This window comes from Portunus trituberculatus, chromosome 17, assembly GCF_017591435.1.
Source record: "Portunus trituberculatus isolate SZX2019 chromosome 17, ASM1759143v1, whole genome shotgun sequence".
NCBI lineage: Eukaryota > Metazoa > Arthropoda > Malacostraca > Decapoda > Portunidae > Portunus > Portunus trituberculatus.
This window is the reverse complement of record NC_059271.1, coordinates 27882246-27900495: the sequence shown is the minus strand read 5'-3', so window position 1 is coordinate 27900495 and position 18250 is coordinate 27882246. Positions and strand designations below refer to the sequence as shown.

Below are 18250 nucleotides of genomic sequence, written 5' to 3'. Positions count from 1 at the left end.
TAATGGACTTGGTGGAATATTATATGCGAATGATCTACTACTGAAGGCATAACTTTCTGCCGGTGGATTAAGAGTTGATACCCGTAAAAATACTACAAAAATTACCGTTGCTGAAATATGCAAACCAGTGTGGTGTTACATATAGTATTCGAATGGTTATATAGAAATATCAGCATGTCTGGTGTACATAGAGGGAATAGTGATGATGTAAAGGAAAAGTAAAGGAAGGGAACACACTAACCCACTGTGCTGTTAGGGGTGAGCGCTTCACTGGTCAAGAGTGGCGCACAATGGTCGCTGTGACGTCATGAAGTGTATCATTGCACATCAGCGTCGGGTTTCTGAGTTAAGGGCTGCCACGGATAGGCTGACTGACTCGCTGATTGATTGATTGGTTTAATAGCTTCACGAAACCGGTGTCACGTAGCATCGCACGTTAGAATATCGAACTACAGATACATGAAAAATAGGACAAAGATGAATAAAACTTGAATTCAGCAACGGAAGACAGTCAAGACAGCTCATGGGGAAAGCATTGCCGGTGAACTGCCGGCGGAGGAGCGAGGTGGGAGTCAGTGTGGGTGGGACAAGATTCAATGCATTTCTGAGGTTAACGACATGCAGAGGCCAATGAATAGCAGTGTAACCTATGCAAGCATTCATCACTCACCAGGAAATTCAAGTTCAAATCGTTATCAATTTCACATAAAGCTCTTTCCGAATTTGTGCCCTTAGTGTGAGTTCCCCTTTAGGTTCCACTACTACTACTACTACTACTACTACTACTACTACTACTACTACTACTACTACTACTACTACTACTACTACTACCTACTACTACTACTACTACTACTACTACTACTACTACTACTACTACTACTACTACTACTACTACTACTACTACTGCTGCTGCTGCTGCTGCTGCTGCTACTACTACTTATGCTGCATACAGACCACCCACCAACCCACACACACCCACACACACACACACACACACACACACACACACACACACACACACACACACACACACACACACACACACACACACTCCAAGCCGTGTCCAGCAGCTGCATGGACTGGAGATCCTTACTGGGAAAAGTGTGTCACGCCCTGCACCGCAAGCCACCAGCCCTTGGTTCACCACTCGCTTCAGCCCCTCCCTTCCCAAGCCTGCTTAGTGGAGTGCTGCTTTGTCCCTCACCATGCACGGCAGACTAAAAAATGAATGAACTAATAAATAATACGAGTATACTTACCAGTGTTATACTTCGGTAAGTATATTGTCAAACCAGGCATCATTAAAAGTGTGTTTGGGACTGTTACATTCGTGAAAGAAAAGGTAGAAAGTTAGACAGTGAGGAAGATATGAATGCAGCTACGTGTAGATGAATAAAAAAGAAAAAGAATGCAGAGCTGCTGAACAAAAAACAAAGATATAGAAAAGAAATAACTTGACGCACGTGCCTGTATCTAGATGCACACACCACGCACATACACACACACACATACACACACAAACACACACACACACACACACACACACACACACACACACACACACACACACACACACACACACACACACACACACACACACACACACACACACACACACACTTTACTTTCCTAAACAAGAATAAGCCATCATTGCTGCATTATTTAGTAGACATGAATATCTCTATAATAAGAGTTCATCATAATCTATTCACGATCTTGCACTCAAAATATCGGTCATGTTCCAAGAATACAGGCAGTGACGGAGCTCATTTTATGCCGGCCTGTCCCGCTTCAGACAGTGGAATACGGGAAGAGAGAGAGAGACGAACGGGTGAGGTGCGCTGGCTGAAGCAGGGAGGTGATGGAAGGAGAATGCATGCAAGGTGTTTTGCGGTGAATGTATGTGTGTGCTTGTGTTTTATGATCTGTAAAGGAAAATAACCAAGAGAAACGTAAGCTCAAATAAATGCATAGACAAATAGATGAAGTCCTTTGAAGTTGTCATTTCCTCCAAAAAATTAACAGAATAAGTTTGATGGCAGTCACTGAAGTATGAGTGTTAATAGAATAAGACAGTTGCTTGTCAAATGAACAAGTAAATAAGTAAATAAATAGATAAATAAAGACATATTCACCTTCTCAGAATATCTAGCTAGAGATTCAAGAAGGAAACAAGAATATATACGTAGACCCAAGTGAGAGAAGGGAAAAAGTGGATCTTGCATAAAAGTATCCTACTGTTTGTATTTTTTTCTTTGAGAAGGAGAAAACAAAAGAATAAAAATAATCTGGAGACAGTTGATAGTCTCTTGTTCTCATTCTTCGTCGATCTATTATTACGACAGCAACAACATCAACAACAAAACAACAACAACAACAACAACAACAACAACAACAACAACTACTACTACTACTCCTACTACTACTACTACTACTACTACTACTTCTATTACTAAACAAAAAAATCTTTCAGTAACCACCATTCCACTGAACCTTAAAACAATAGGAACAATATAAAACGAACGAAAAGTGTGATTAAACAGTTTACTCGTCGGAAAAAAAGAAAAGAAGAAGAAGAAGAAGAAGAAGAAGAAAAAGAAGAAGAAGAATGAAAGAAAGAAAAAAAAAAAAAAAAAAAGAAAGAAATAAGTACTACAATCGTGCCTTTGTTGGCCAGTGGCGGGAGAGTACGAGGCAGCAGCAGCAGCAGCAGCAGCAGATAAGGACGCACTCACGGCCTTGAAGTAACGGAGAGTAGGAATAAAGTAGCGAGAGTCCCGTGACTGTGTGAGTGTGCGGGGCCAACAGGCGGGCGGCGGCAGGTGTTGCTAGCAAGTGTCTGGAGCTTCCTAGTCAGTGCTCGCCCCACCCTCCCCGCCTCCCTCACAACCGTGGCACTGGACTTGCGTTCGGTGCTGGTTGAGGCGTGCGTGCCATGCCATTCACACTCCTCAGTTCACATAGCGCGTGTATGGGAGATGATTCAGTCGCGGGAGAAAAGCGTGTGTGTGGGGGGTGCATGGGTGGATTTGTCATGTCAGGAAGAAAGAATTCAGAGTACTTTGACCGGGTTGCTAGCGAGTGGGATAAACACCACAGCCACGGAGAATTTGACAGACAGACATACCGTTGAATTAGTAGATAGATTGATAGATAGACACACACACACACACACACACACACACACACACACACACACACACACACACACACACACATATATATATATATATATATATATATATATATATATATATATATATATATATATATATATACGTACGTAGGTAAGTAGAGAGATAAAAAAATTATGTGCAGTACAATGTAATAAAACATACTATCCCAAGAAGAGTGATGATTTATCCCCTTCTTGTCCAGTATTACTTGACATTTGATAATGATGAAATCTATGAAACTACTATAACATTGCATCAACCGTCGTTTGTACGGATTTATTACATAAGTACGTAGGCAAAAACACAAAAACACTCGGATACTGTCATAGTTTATAATGGAGTATCCTTGTGCGTTGTATATTTACCATTTTTCAACAGTTGTAAATGATCCGATGAAGTGAAAACTCATAAATTGTCATGTTTTATGAAGCTGTCAACCTGTCAGATAATCTATTGCAGTAAGATGCTAAACACTGTGGAAGTAACATCTGCATTCTTGAAAATTTCTGTATCTTCAATCGACGAGGTTCAACAGGCTTTAGTGAAAATCATTGTGGGTTTTCAAGGGTATGTTTTCATGATTCTAGTGAAAGATTGCCAAATTTCTTTACAATCAACACGAAAAACATCCATAAGAACCCGAACGATCATCTCTATGGCCTTTGATATTGGTCTTTGTGAGAAACCAACACATTTAAAAATACGAGTCAAAATCCGGAAGGTTATTCTACAATTGTGAATTACTGAACCAACAAAAGTAAAAAAAGAAAAAAAAACTTTGCTGCAATTTTCTTTTAATATGAATTGACTACCATTTTAACAACTTCCATAGTGTTTGTTAGCTTCCCAAGTGGCAGTAACTGAAAGGCTGCGAGTTTAGAATTAGGTCGCAACACTACACACACTCATTCATGCTTAAACGAATTATAATTAGTCAACGGAAAAGTCCAAAAATTTTATCCTTCTTCTGAATGCAGCGAGTGGTGTTTTTATAAAGAAGATAAAACTGGTGGCTTGTTGAGTCTATGAAACATGAAATGAAGGCAGTTTATAATTACAAAAAGTGAAGTGCAGAGAGAGAGAGAGAGAGAGAGAGAGAGAGAGAGAGAGAGAGAGAGAGTCGCAGTTGTTATCTTGTCCTTCAAGTGAGGAAATCCAGAAAAATCCTGTAATATAAAACTTCCAGTCGTATCTTCGTCACCACACACACTCACACACACACACACACACACACACACACACACACACACACACACACGCCCGCGCGCACGAGTATATTGTAACCTAAAGAAGTTTGCATGTGCTAATACTAATGTGTGTGTGTGTGTGTGTGTGTGTGTGTGTGTGTGTGTGTGGAGCTTCCGAGAAATTGTAAATGTTTACTTTTGCTAGTATAGTTGTCCTTGGCAGAGAGTGAGAGAGAGAGAGAGAGAGAGAGAGAGAGAGAGAGAGAGAGAGAGAGAGCATGGGGGAGTTGGGATGGAGGGATAGGAAGTTTCATTGACAGAGAGTGGGAGGTAGTAAGGACTGGATCACTAACGAAGGTGAGGTGAAAGGAAGGAGCAGGCAGGTAGGAAGGAAGGAAGACAGGAAGAGAGGGAGGTGGAGGGGCAGTATGGGAAGGCAGGGGGAGGTTGATTACAAAACATACCCTTCTGTAACAGTGACCGATAAAGGGTTTCTTCAGCAGTGTAGTGGCCTGGTTGCCCTTCGCTACATTGATCGTGAACGGCCTACTCCTCTACGCTGTCACCACCTTCGCCTATCGCCATTAATGAAGCTTTTTACACTCGATAACTGGATCGCAAGGAAGGAAAAATGTCTAAAAAATATTTCTCTTCACTTTGCGTGTTCCAAATTGAACGCGAATGTATCCTGAGTGGATTAGAATACATTTGGGACATACTCAATGAGGAAATGGTTTATCTTTCTTATTACATTAATTAAGTGAGTAAGTAAATGATGGAGAATTTTTTCTTTTCTCCTCATCAACGAGGTCACAATAACACAAGTGACTCAATTAGGATAAACAATTCAAACATTTATTAAAACACTCCACAGGTACATGTACGTGCCGCTCTGAGTCTAAAACACCCAGAAGTATACAAAATCGTGGCTCATAAAAGAAAAATTTGGATCATATTAACAAATTAAGTCAACCTCGACACTTCCACCCGCAATGTACAAGGTAAGTACGACAATTATTCTCACGAGCTCCTGAGTAACTACAATTTCTAACCGGTATGATTCCCTCTAGGCAGGCAATGAGTTCTTTAATAACTATCAGGTTGTGTTTTTATTCCCAGTCTACAAAGGGCACTGGAGCTGTGTTTAAGAGGAACGGGGATACTGAATGTGCATGGTAAAGGACACGACTATTTGAGGACACCCTTCATAATGTACTATAGCAGCGAACAGCACCATATGTTTTTTTTTTTTTTTTTTACTTTTTTTTATGAGATACAATGGAAATCATGTTCAAAGTCGCTGCAGTAAAGTCAAATATCAACTCTCTCTCTCTCTCTCTCTCTCTCTCTCTCTCTCTCTCTCTCTCTCTCTCTCTCTCTCTCTCTCTCTCTCTCTCTCTCTCTCTCTCTCTCTCTCTCTCTCTCTCTCTCTCTCTCTCTCTCAACTAAACATTTCGTGTGTATTTATTTATAAAAGGGCAACATTTCCTTGAATCAAACTCCTGACACCCAAAAACAGTTTCCATTTCCCTGCCTCTGAGCGCCTCACCGTTTGTATTGACAAGCGATAGTGAGAATCCTGTCGCAGCTTCTCAGATATCAATGCAAAACAAGAACAGCAAAAAAGAAAGGGAAAAGAATTGGTAAGGTCGACCACTGACAGTCATCATCGTCCTGGATTAATACTCTCGTTAGCGTAATTATCTCTGTACTGCCTGAAAAAAAAATGATAGAATAGAGATATAAAGATAAGTGAAGGAAGATAATGAGCAGAGATAGAAAAAATATCAAAGGGATGAAAGCTGGTAAACTTATGCAAATGCAAGGAAAAATATTAATTACTTGCAAAAAAAAAAGAAAAATAATGGAGAGAAGTAATGAAGAAATTAACTACAAAAAAATTAATAAGGAAGATTAAGGGATGAAAAAATAAACTTGTACAGTATGTATACAAGGAAGCAATGAAGTACTTGCAAGAAAAGGGAAAAATAAGGAAAAACATGGGAAGCGGTATTGAAGTTAACTAAAGACTTGGTAACACTAATGGTGTTCTTTGTTCGACCCCAGCTGATTGATGAAGATTGGTCATAAGCTGATATGTCTGCCTTAATGACCTCTTGTGCAGTCGGTAGGCATTAAGCCCAAGCCTTTTCTTTTGACTAAATGAAAAAAAGAAAAAGAAAAAAATAAATCGAAAAAAAGATAAAAATAAAAAGTAAAGTGAAAAAAGAAAAAAATTGAAAAAATAGAAAACTGTAATGAGAAAATGTAAGAAAAACGAAATTAATACAGAAAACGGATAAATGAAAAGAAAAATAGAAAAAAATCTGAATGGAAAACGAGAACAAGATGCGAAAAGCATATATATATATATATATATATATATATATATATATATATATATATATATATATATATATATATATATATATATATATATATATATATATATATATATATATATATATATATATATATATATATATATATATATATATATATATATATATATATATATATATATATATATATATATATATATATATATATATATATATATATATATATATATATATATATATATATATATATATATATATATATATATATATATATATATATATATATATATATATATATATATTATATAATACTATAATACCAGATAAAAACCATAATTTTCTTTTATCATTTCACCATGTTGACGTCCATTCATATGACATCAAGAAATACCTCACCGATAAGCACTATTGACAAGGATATTTACTGGCACGGTGACGTAACGGTATAAGGGTCATGTATAATGAACATACCTCCCTTTTTTTATATGGTTTGTATGGAGCGCTAGTTTGTAGAGGGAGCTCACTAGCCGGCTGGTGGGGAATTAGGTTCTCTGAGGCGAATGTTTAGATAGGTGTGTGATTAAATGAATAAATGAGTGAATGGAGTTGGTAAGTAAACACATATGAAAACGAAGAAAGAATTGGAAAAATAAAAGATAAAAAGAATGAAAAAGAAGACAGAAAGAAAGAAAAAAAAAAGCAAGAATACAAAATGCAGCAGCACACAAAGGTAGCACATGAAGATAAAGATAGATGGATAAACAACCAGATTAGATAAAGATAGATGGATAAACAACCAGATAACTTAACAAGGGAATGCATGAATGAATAAACAAACACATCAATAATAAAACAAACAAAAGAAAGCAAGATAAACAGCGCACATTCTTGACTCCACTAACGCGCAGTAATAATGGCTATCTTGCAATAATCTCAATGCTCCTTTGTGGGTAAACTGTCTTCAAAATTATGCTTCCTCGACTTAATTGGGAAACGCAACGACTGAGAAAGTCTGAATGTACAACTTGTCTTTGTTTCCCCCTCTCTCTCTCTCTCTCTCTCTCTCTCTCTCTCTGATCAACTTCCCATTGTGCAATACAAGAAGTGCGTGAGTGAGACAAGACAAGGAAGTATTACGTAAGTGGATGACGTTTCTGATCCTTGTTTTTCTTCTTTTCATGCTTCTTATTCGCCTATCACTTCAATCCCTGCACGTGTTCAGTGTGTGCACGTGTCGCTGTGGAATGGTAGTGACAAAGTATATAGGCTTGTATGTATGTAAATACCACATGTGCTTATTGAGGTTGGGAGGCTGTTTTGTGTGGTTCTATCAGGTAAGTCAATGAAGTATCTGGTACGTGGAGAGGACTGTGCAGGAGGTAAGTGGTGTGGGTTTATGTAATGTAGGACTATGAGGGAGGAATGTTTTGGAATGCTATAGTTATTTGCCAGAAACACACAACGATTAGTAACGTACAACTGGAGGAACCTTTTTTTTTTTTTTTTTTAAGATGGAATTATATAACCTCGTGCGTATGGCTGAAGGTAACAACGCGAAAACCCAAGCACTGCATTCACATTGAGCCACGTTATGCGTGCCTGGACGGGAGGGAGTCAGGTTCATCTGAAGGGGTCACAGTTCAGTGATGTGCCTTCTCGATGTAACGGAAACAACATTCTAACTTATTAATGAAGGTTAAGAAAGCCAAGGTGAAGTCGATGCCGCTACAGGTTGTCTCAGTTTACCTGTCGCCATAGTGACAGGTCAGCGGCCATTGGTGCTGACGTCATGCAGCCAACATAGCGCACCTGCCACTGCTGCTGACGTCACACAGGTAACGCGTCACCAGGGGTCAGGGAGTTTCCCAGGGAAGGATGGATATGTTCCGTCAAGCAGTGGGGGAAGCGGATTGTGGAGCTGCCGGTAACCACGCTTCATTCATTCTCGGTCATTCAAACATCAGAGCAACAGGTGCACGTGCTGCTTGAACTGCGACTGCTTACCGAGAACTATATTTATGGAATCTTCTCGCTAGCAAGCACTTTATCAATCAGATGAAGCCATTACCATTAGAATGAGCTTGTTCAGTAGCAGTCGTGCGTTCGTTCATTTTGCTTTTGTGATGGCTTCACATTGCTTCAGACGGTGATGCCTTACCAGCATATCGAGCTGCAGCAGATTGTAAGAACCCATGCAGATGTCACTTCTATCATTATTACAATTATTTTTCTTAATCATTTCCTTTTTCAGTCTACGAATAGTTCTCCAGTGAGAAGAGGACAGCAGCTAGCTGTGGTACGGTTACTACTTTACTTGACTTAAAACACAAAGACAGGAACCAAGATCACACACACACACTCTCTCTCTCTCTCTCTCTCTCTCTCTCTCTCTCTCACAAGGTAAGCGCGTACGAGTGTACTTATTCATGTACTCATGGACACACACACACACACACACACACAACCACACAATGAGGCAATGAAGACCAAGGGGGATGGGGTGCCTTCCTTGATGAAGACCATGTTTCGATCAATTAAGGTGGCGGGCGCCTAACAAGGGAGGTAAAGGGACTAGCTGTCAGGATCAATCAATTCCTGTGTTACTTAAGGCCTTGAGAACACAACACCACCCTCCGGTCACACACACACACACACACACACACACACACACAACATTCTGTTCCTCTTTGGTGACGCCAACGTAATCATATTGACGATACACATCAACTCAGCTCTACATTGCATTCCACATTATGGCGCCCGTAATGAGTAGGTAGACAACACTTGGCTTGGGGACGCAGAGAGAGAGAGAGAGAGAGAGAGAGAGAGAGAGAGAGAAAACAGCTCCTGCATGCAGTTTAGTGAGGGTAACAATGGAGTGAGCAGACACTAATCGCTGAATGAACTCCACTTCAGCCACGACGATCGATATACCTCGATTGGTAACGAGTTTTTGCTTTAAATGTTAAATGTTCTTTTTTTTCAGTAAGACTTGATCAATTACGAGAAAAGAATAATGCGTTTCAAGTCAAATTGATGTCGTTGCAATATGGTGGTCTTTTTATATGTGATGCATATATCTTAATCGGTGCATCATCTGGTTCCTCCTCTAAGATGCCTTCCACAACTCCTTCACTTTGTGCACGTTACATAATTGTGTTGGTCTGTCAAATATTTGTTTCATGTAATCTTACTTCCTAACTGTCTATCTAATGTTCAGCACAATTTTACAATTTTTTTATGAATTCAATATTCTGATTATATTCAGGTTTTCTTTCTTTGCCGCAGTGTTGCATCTCTTGTTTACTTCTACAGATGTTTTCACTCTAAATGTTCTTGTTAACTGCATGCCTCACCTCGCCCCGTAGTCTCTCTGAAGATTTTCTACTTTGTCTCACTCCTATTCTGTTCACTTCTCTAATGCCAAACTTAACTAATATTCACAATCATTGCTTTCACTGGTAAATTCTGGAATTCTCTATCCCGCTTCTATTTTCCCTCCTTCTTACCACTTTATTTTTTTTTTCAAGGTCTCAAAACTCTTCTCTGACTTTGGATGATCTTTCAATCGTCTCTGGTTTGCTCTTTATTACAAAACAGGGGCGCGGTACAATCATCACGTACTAATACTGTGAAATTCATAATTCTTAACTAAATTTCCGATGACATAAGGTTATGGTAAACGTACCACGAACAATAAATTATTTTATTTATGATGCTTCATAAAACAAAATATTCCCTATAAGTAACAAATTGATAAAAGTCGATGATGTTGACTGCAAAGTTGCCATGTGCTTCCTTTGCAAACCTCTGAGTTGAGTCAACGCTATAAAAAAGTCTCAAAGGGAAAACAAGATTGCTATTGCAAGGAGGGGGTTGGGGCGGATCCTGGGGACCCTTCACAGCCAAGGATCTGATTCTGGCAGCTTCTAGCAAACAGATGTTTGAGGGGCGGAGGTGGGGAGGGAGACCATGTGGCAGTTGCCGTCTCTGTCGCCTACAGTCACCATGATGACGGCGTCGATGAAGCAAACGGCGATCCTAGCCAGGGGACGGCGAGTGAGGGAGAGGCAGAGTGAGGGCATGCAGGCCTCTAGCACTTCCCACTTCAGGCCAGCCTCGCTCTTCCACGTGTCTTCCATTATCTTGTACACTAACAAGTAACCTGGAAATGAAAACCAGACACTCATTGCCTTCACATTCGTAACAAATGTTCTTTGTTCACACGATGGTCAGTTTCTTCTATTAAAGCGAAGCCATCTCATCGCGATGTTGTAGCACCTGCACGTAAATCAGTCAGTCAAATTACACTATACTGAAACCCAGTCATAAAGATGAGAGCTTTATTCTTTGCCGTAGCCTCTGTAAATTTGTTCTTGCGTTTTGACGTGTCAATATGTAAGCATCCATCCTGATCACAGTGAAAATGGTAATGATAATAATTATAAAATAAGATGTTTACCCTGACTTGTGCCGCAGAAGACAAGGCCACGCTGGTACTGCACTATGGTGACTTCGAGCAGCACGGCGGCCCCGAGCCTCACCTTCGCCAGCGTCACCACGCAGCTGTTCCCTCCCTGAAGAGTCATTTCGACCACTGAGGTACAGCTTGGCGAATACATGGTGAACATGTATACACTGTGTCTTGCTAATGCAGAGACACGCTACATATAATACAATACTAGTCTTACTTATAAACAGAAAAAAAAGGAGTATGTATTCATATATATATATATATATATATATATATATATATATATATATATATATATATATATATATATATATATATATATGTTTTCAAACAGAGTGGTTGATGAGTGGAACGGTCTCAGTGGGCATGTAGTCAGGGCTGAGTCAATAGGGAGCTTTAAAAGAAGGTTAGATAAATTAATGGATGGTGATGATAGATGGAATTAGGTAGATTAAGCACACTGGGACTGCCTCGTATAGGCCTGGCGGCCTCTTGCAGCTTCCCTCCTTTCTTATCTTCTTATATATATATATATATATATATATATATATATATATATATATATATATATATATATATATATATATATATATATCCCTATTTCACTTAAAAATGGCATGCAGTAAAGAATAATATTAAAAAAACTTAATAGATGTAAAGATAATGATACAATGATGAAAGAGGGTTAAACATTGAACGTGAATCAATGGCAACACACATAAGAAATCTAAATTAACCTCAAAAAATGAAGGAGACCCGTTGGATACAGAGCTGCCAGAATCTTTCCTTAATTCTCTGCGAGGACTTGTATTGCCCACGGCGTGTGGCCCTCTCTGGAGCCAGCTGGTGAGCACGCTCTCCCCCACCAGCCAGTAGTCGCGGTCACGGTCCATGTGCCAGTACGCTGCAAAAACCAACGTAACTATATGTGTTTGTAAGTATGTCATCTGAAAAATATAATACCAGCAGAGTGAAACTTTATTCGTAATCAATATTCAGCGGCAAGAGAAAAGTTTGCAGTTGGTATTCTGTCTGACTGGAGGATGACTAGAGCGAAGAAGTAGAAATAGAAAAGTGCCCATAATAACAAGAGAAACTGCTATTACAAGACATTTTTTTCTGAAATTGAAAATATATTTAATTAACAATAACTTGGTCATAGCAGTCTATCATCGTGACGGGAACACTCACACAACAATGTCCGCGAAGTAATGGTTGAGGCAAGCACGAGGCCTCGGGCGAGCAGTGTGGGATTGGGGTACCGCAAGTCCTTGTACAGTGGGGACTCGGCCACCAGTGCCCCGCACAGCGTGTAGGCTCGTATGTGGCCACTGGGCACCAGTGTCGTCACCTGCACGTGGACAAAAACATCATTACTATGGATAAGCTTTAGAGGCGCCATTGTCATACACGATATATGTGAACGAGAAGAAAATTGTGCATTCAGGCATGGTATTCTATAAGGAGCAAGAATTGTGTTCTATATACTGCAGAATTTTATAATGTTATCATTTCATGAACAGCATCCATGTATATTTTCCGTATTTCATTAAAGGAATGCGTATTGAACATAATGTGACAATCTCCATGAAACAGACACTTACAAATCCATTCCACAAGTCCCAGCAGATGGACGGCGAGGTGGTCCGAATGCGACTCTGCAGGTTGAGCTGGAGGCGGCCCGGCAGAAGGGTAGCTCGGTACACGGAGAGATGGTAATTCTCCTCCAGCTGGGACACCACCAGTGTTTGTCCGTCGGAACTGGTCCACCAAGATCTGGCATTAATATATCACACCTCTCAAAAATAGCGTGCAGGTATGAGTAATACTGCTGGAAGAGTTCTTGATTTAAGAATGAATAAACGCTCGGACGGAGGCTAAACAGCGGACACCAGAGCCAAGCTGGGAGTGTGAAATGGATAAAATCTGAAACACTGATGGCCAGCAAGTGATGAGGGAAATTCTTTTGGCCACTGAGGTATATGAGGTGTTTATGAATGTTTTAACAGAAAATACTGAATGTTTTTTTTCACATTTTCATATCATTTTCAATTTTATCTTTGTTCTCATCATTTCTTTTTCTATCTTGGAAAATAATAAATGTTATTTTAAATAAGAAATGAACATGTGCATGAAACACAGTACAATGATGATCGAAGAAATCCTTACCATATCCTGGAATCCACCGCAAGGTTTGGAGTGATGGTGAGGGCCGTGAGGGAGCGCAGGTCAGGATGTACCAGCAGACCCAGCAACTCCTTGTTGACACTGACGGCAAGCACTGAGGGTTCTCCGCCTTCCTCGAGGACACACACCTGTAATCCCAGAAAAGCTGTTATCACGAGAAGATGCAGCCAATTATGAAATAAGGACAGCGGTGGTGGAATGCAAACTTCTATAATCAGGAAACATATCATATGAAACTGATGTGATTTTGTAATTATAATGTTGGGTTAGGCTTTGTGCTCTGCCCACCTGACCTGACACACCTTGTTGACTTTACCATGGACTAGATACTGACAAGTGACGCGCCCCTCTCCAGACACCAGGCTCAACGTGCACGATTGGTCTTCCCCACTCCTCGTCACCGCCACCACGAACTTTTCTGTAACACGGTGAGAAAATTTGTTATACAGAAACAAATGATATACAGTTGCCAAGAAAGGAAGAGGTATTTCAAGATGCCATTAATATGCTGTTGTGTTGAATGTCTCCATCTGAACAAGACTTGTCTCAAGGTGCTCGTTCCTAAGGTAATTTGCGGGATAACCTTCCGTTCCCAGGTCACGTACGTACCAGCGGCGGTGAGGAGGATGACCTGATTAATTTGCGACACAACACTGCACGCTTCCGCCCGTGAAGTCACCTGAGTCTGAATCAACATGCGACTAACATCGAGCCAGTCTGGTTCCTCCCTCCCATCAGGTATTTCCGAGTCCATCCCTGCAAAGGATGAGAGCACTCATAGAAACTGAGGTGATTTTTGAGGTGAAACAGAAACATGCCGTTCTGAGTATAAACATCTTTATGTAGCCTACTGAGAATAATATCTACAACCCTCTTGTTAAAAGATATTGAAATATTTCTAACAGCGTTTACAATCTCAGTTTAAAAGCGACACAACACCTCACCTTGCGGGCGGCATCGTGTGGTGTAGTGTTCGTGGACCAGCTCGGCCAGCAGACGGGACGGCAGACACTTGCACCGCTGACGACATATTCTGAGGTAAGAGTAAAGAGACAATTTGAAATGGTAATCGTCACTATATTTCAAAGAGGTCCAGCATGAAAACTTCTTTTGTATTATAATTACATTACACGACTTGCTAGAATGACTCAGTCTGGTAGAATTGAAATATCTAACTTGAATTTTTTTTCAAACCACACACACACACACACACACACACACACACTTATATATCGGGTCACTTATATACAATTTACCTATATATTCTATGAATAGTACTACTGCTACTACTACTGTGTAGGTACAACAACAACAACTACAACAACTACTACTACTACTACAACTATTCCAATTATCATTATTATTATTATTATTATTACTATTTCTTCTTCTTCTTCTTCTTCTTCTTCTTCTTATTATTATTATTATTATTATCGTTATTACTATTATTATTATTATTATTATTATTATTATTATTATTATTATTATCATTATTATAACTATCATCATCACCATCATCATTACTATTTATTTCCTTTCTTTTCTTTCCCAGGAAAGTAGGCTCGTACTCCCAGCGGAGTGATTGGCTGGACGACAGTGACGTCACAAGTAAACAGTGCTCGCGCTCCAAGCTGGGTGCTGCGCTGCCCTTGTTTTCATCACGCCTACAAACAATGCTGAAGAAACTTCTTTTCAACGTGTAAATACGAAGAACACATCGGCAACAACACCTCTGAACATTGCGAGGACTCCCTGAAGACTAACTCTGGGTGAGTACACTTGACTGCACTGTTATGGAGACTGGCGCCGGTTGACAGTTGAGTACTTGGCCACGTTATGAATGCTAGCTGCTATGTACCGTCGGCTGCTATGTACCGGCTCCTACGTACCACTTGATTGGCTTATATGTACCATTGTTGGGCTGCTATGTACTGGCTCTTATGTACCACTACTTTGGCTTGTATGCACCAAACAAGGCTGCTATGTACCAGATACCAAGTAAGGAAATAGAAACACACAAGCAGCCTCGGCATGCATCTTAACCCACTTTAGTATAGGTAGATGTACAGGCGGCAATAAGGAGTCCCTGTAGTACTGTGCGCCGTGAACAGACAGCAAGAGTCAGACAACCAGGGATTGTTTTCCTGAGCTTAGTGAGAGTGTAGAGTGGCGCCGGTCATGCATGTAATTAAGCATCACATGGGCTGATGTAGGGGATGTGATGGTTACATGTGGTGCTGCATCACAGCAGTAATCTTAGACTTTAAAGTATACCTATTTGTCAAATAGAAAATCGTAGCCAGAAAGTTAGCGTCGTCTCCCACACAAAATATTCCCGTTTTCTCTGAAGCAACGTTCCATAGAAAACTTAGGTAATCGAATTTCTCACTGCTGACATCCTTTACTGTGGCCAAACACTGCCACTTGACACGGCGGGATTACATTGGTTATGAGAATATCATGTGGAAGAAATATACAGGGATCAAAGAAAAGAGACAGCCAACAAAATCAGGAAAATTATGTAACATTCACCTTCTCACTAGATGTCTCCACTGGCGACATACACAGGAAGCAGGGAGCAGCTCCTCCAGAGGGAGGTGGTCTAGAATCTGTTCCCATATTTCATTGGGGAAGATTGATTCCATCACTAACGCCTCCTGGAGGTATCCATGTACGTTTATGCGAACTTTCACATATCTGCACGCTTTGACATAGCGTGTGGAGGCGCACTGGGAAAGAGGGAACTTGCGGAGGGAAGGGCTGGGCAGTCACTGACGGAGGTGGAGACGGTGCCAGTGGGAGGGCGGCAGGTTCAAAAAAATGATGTGACTTGTAAGTACAGGACAAGATCATTCCTAAGCTGCCATGCTGCCTAGGTAGGCAGATGTGAGGGGAAGACTTGTGAGGTAAAGTGATGGAAGTCGTTTGGTAGCTGAACCTCCCCCGCTGCTGCATGGGCCCATTAAGTATTATTACTTGGTGCTGCGTGAGTCTTGCTGAGATGACATTCATGTGCAGGGTGAATGTGGAGTGTGGGATAGAGGTGAGGAGAGGGACATAACACCTACGAAACCGTCACCAAGTATCTTATATCATTGGAACTTGGGCACGCTTTGAGGCAAATCTAAAAATAAAATTTGTTTGGGATTAGTGATAGTAGCAAGAAACCTTCCATCATCCAGCATTATGATGTTTTTATGTGCAGCTTCCCAGTCATTACACAGGTCAGATGCTGTATCCTATGAGGGTGAGATGGATTGTTCCGCCGTGAAGTGTCACTGCCACTACTCAATGATAACGCCATCACAGAATTCACTGCCAAGCGAGACATTGAAGTCCTGTCATCACTGCCTCCCAAGACCTTGGTGCTTGCAGACCGTGTGTGTGCCAGTGGTTAGCAGCGAGTTTAGGTCTATTCAAAAGATTTCAATTCATGCGGAATGATGCTAGCCGTGTTCTGATTATACAGTATAGTTTGAATAGTAAATATCCTACATTAGATATGATATTCTTGACCAACACTCTTTATGTAAGGTAGGTATGCATAGGTGATGCTCCGCGGGTGGCAAGATCGGGTGCCTGGCAGTATGGCAGATCACCTGGCGGCCCACCTTGAGTTCTCACGCCATGATATTGTCTCTCAGGCTCTCTACTGCTCGGCCTTCTGAGCCAGATTATATATAAATTAGTAACCATGAGGCTGATTATTCCTAAATATAGTCAGAACGACTTCAACTGCCGAAGCTTTCTCTCCTTGCTAAAGCATCCACAGTCACCGATAGTACAATACCCAGTGAGCCGATGCGCAGTAGGCTGCACACCCACGCCAGGCTGCCGCGATGACTATCAGTCCACAACGCCCTGTGGTGTTGTATCCTTGAGGAACTAGGGTTTCATGGTGCGGTCTGTGCATTCCGTTACGCTCCCCATTGTGTTACCTCATCATTTCTCTTCTGATTTTCTTCATTAATTTTGATTTATTTTTAGTTATGATGAATATATATATATATATATATATATATATATATATATATATATATATATATATATATATATATTGTTTTTTTTTTTTACCTAGAATAGTCTACGTTGATTGTAATCAGTTATGTTGTCAGTAAAATTATACAGTAATTCAATAAGTATAACATAACTTATACTGCATTCAAATGAGAAAATATGAAATATTGATTGATTGAATGAGATACAATACTGATTCTTAGATCCAGGTGCCACTTCCTGGCTTTTCCAAGGACCTTCCTTTCATTACCTTACTTAGCTTTTCATAATGAAGAAACCTTTGTTCTACAGTAGTTATCCTCAACTTGTGCCCAGCGCCTCTAAACACCAAGACCAACCCGGAAAGGCAAGGATTAGACAAGACGAGGCAAAGAGTTGGTGAGCTTCCATCCGCAATCGTGGCTCTCTAAAATGGGGTGACCGTGGCCGCCCTTCCCAAACACTGACCCAGAGACCCTGGAGGACGCAAGCCACGTCCCTTCACTGCCTCCTCACAAGGTTCTCTTTGTCTCGAAAGAAAGAGAACTCGAAATTATGTGGCAAATAAAGAAAGAAATGAATATGTAAAAAGGAGAGAGAAAGGAAGGCTTACGGTTATGGACAGAATTAGATTAATTAATGTTTATAGGTAATTATCATATCCCAACACACACACACACACACACACACACACACACACACACACACACACACACACACACACACACACACACACACACACACACACACACACACACACACACACACACACACACATCTGAATAAACAAATCAGTCAATCACGTATAGCAAACCTTGTGACAATTATAGATAAAAGTTGAACGAGGTAATGGTGACATTGGCTTATACGTTTATCAATGAATGACCG

At 40.4% G+C, this 18250-nt stretch overlaps 3 protein-coding genes across 3 annotated transcripts in view; 1 reads left to right on the top strand and 2 right to left on the bottom strand.

Moving 5' to 3' along the window:
- The window catches only part of LOC123504903, a 28574-nt gene extending 19346 nt beyond the window's left edge, over positions 1-9228 (bottom strand). Inside the window, exons 1-2 of the mRNA XM_045255809.1 lie at positions 9176-9228; positions 2736-2915 (exon numbers count right to left, since the gene is read on the bottom strand). Of these exons, the coding sequence (XP_045111744.1) occupies positions 2736-2915; positions 9176-9228 (233 nt within the window). The remainder of the gene's footprint in view (positions 1-2735; positions 2916-9175) is intronic.
- Positions 9229-10397: 1169 nt separating this feature from the next.
- LOC123505146 lies at positions 10398-16264 on the bottom strand. Its single transcript, XM_045256261.1, has 10 exons — positions 15899-16264; positions 14311-14399; positions 13976-14122; positions 13669-13784; positions 13349-13494; positions 12784-12940; positions 12371-12530; positions 11917-12083; positions 11168-11282; positions 10398-10870 (listed from the first exon to the last, which is right to left on the bottom strand). Exons 1-10 carry the CDS (start codon positions 16009-16011, stop codon positions 10635-10637), a joined length of 1446 nt encoding a protein of 481 aa, XP_045112196.1. The 5' UTR covers positions 16012-16264; the 3' UTR covers positions 10398-10634.
- LOC123505145 (phosphatidate phosphatase LPIN3-like) overlaps positions 15117-18250 on the top strand; it is an 89864-nt gene continuing 86730 nt past the window's right edge. Inside the window, exon 1 of the transcript XR_006675079.1 lies at positions 15117-15135. The gene's annotated coding sequence lies outside the window, so the exon portion shown is untranslated. The remainder of the gene's footprint in view (positions 15136-18250) is intronic.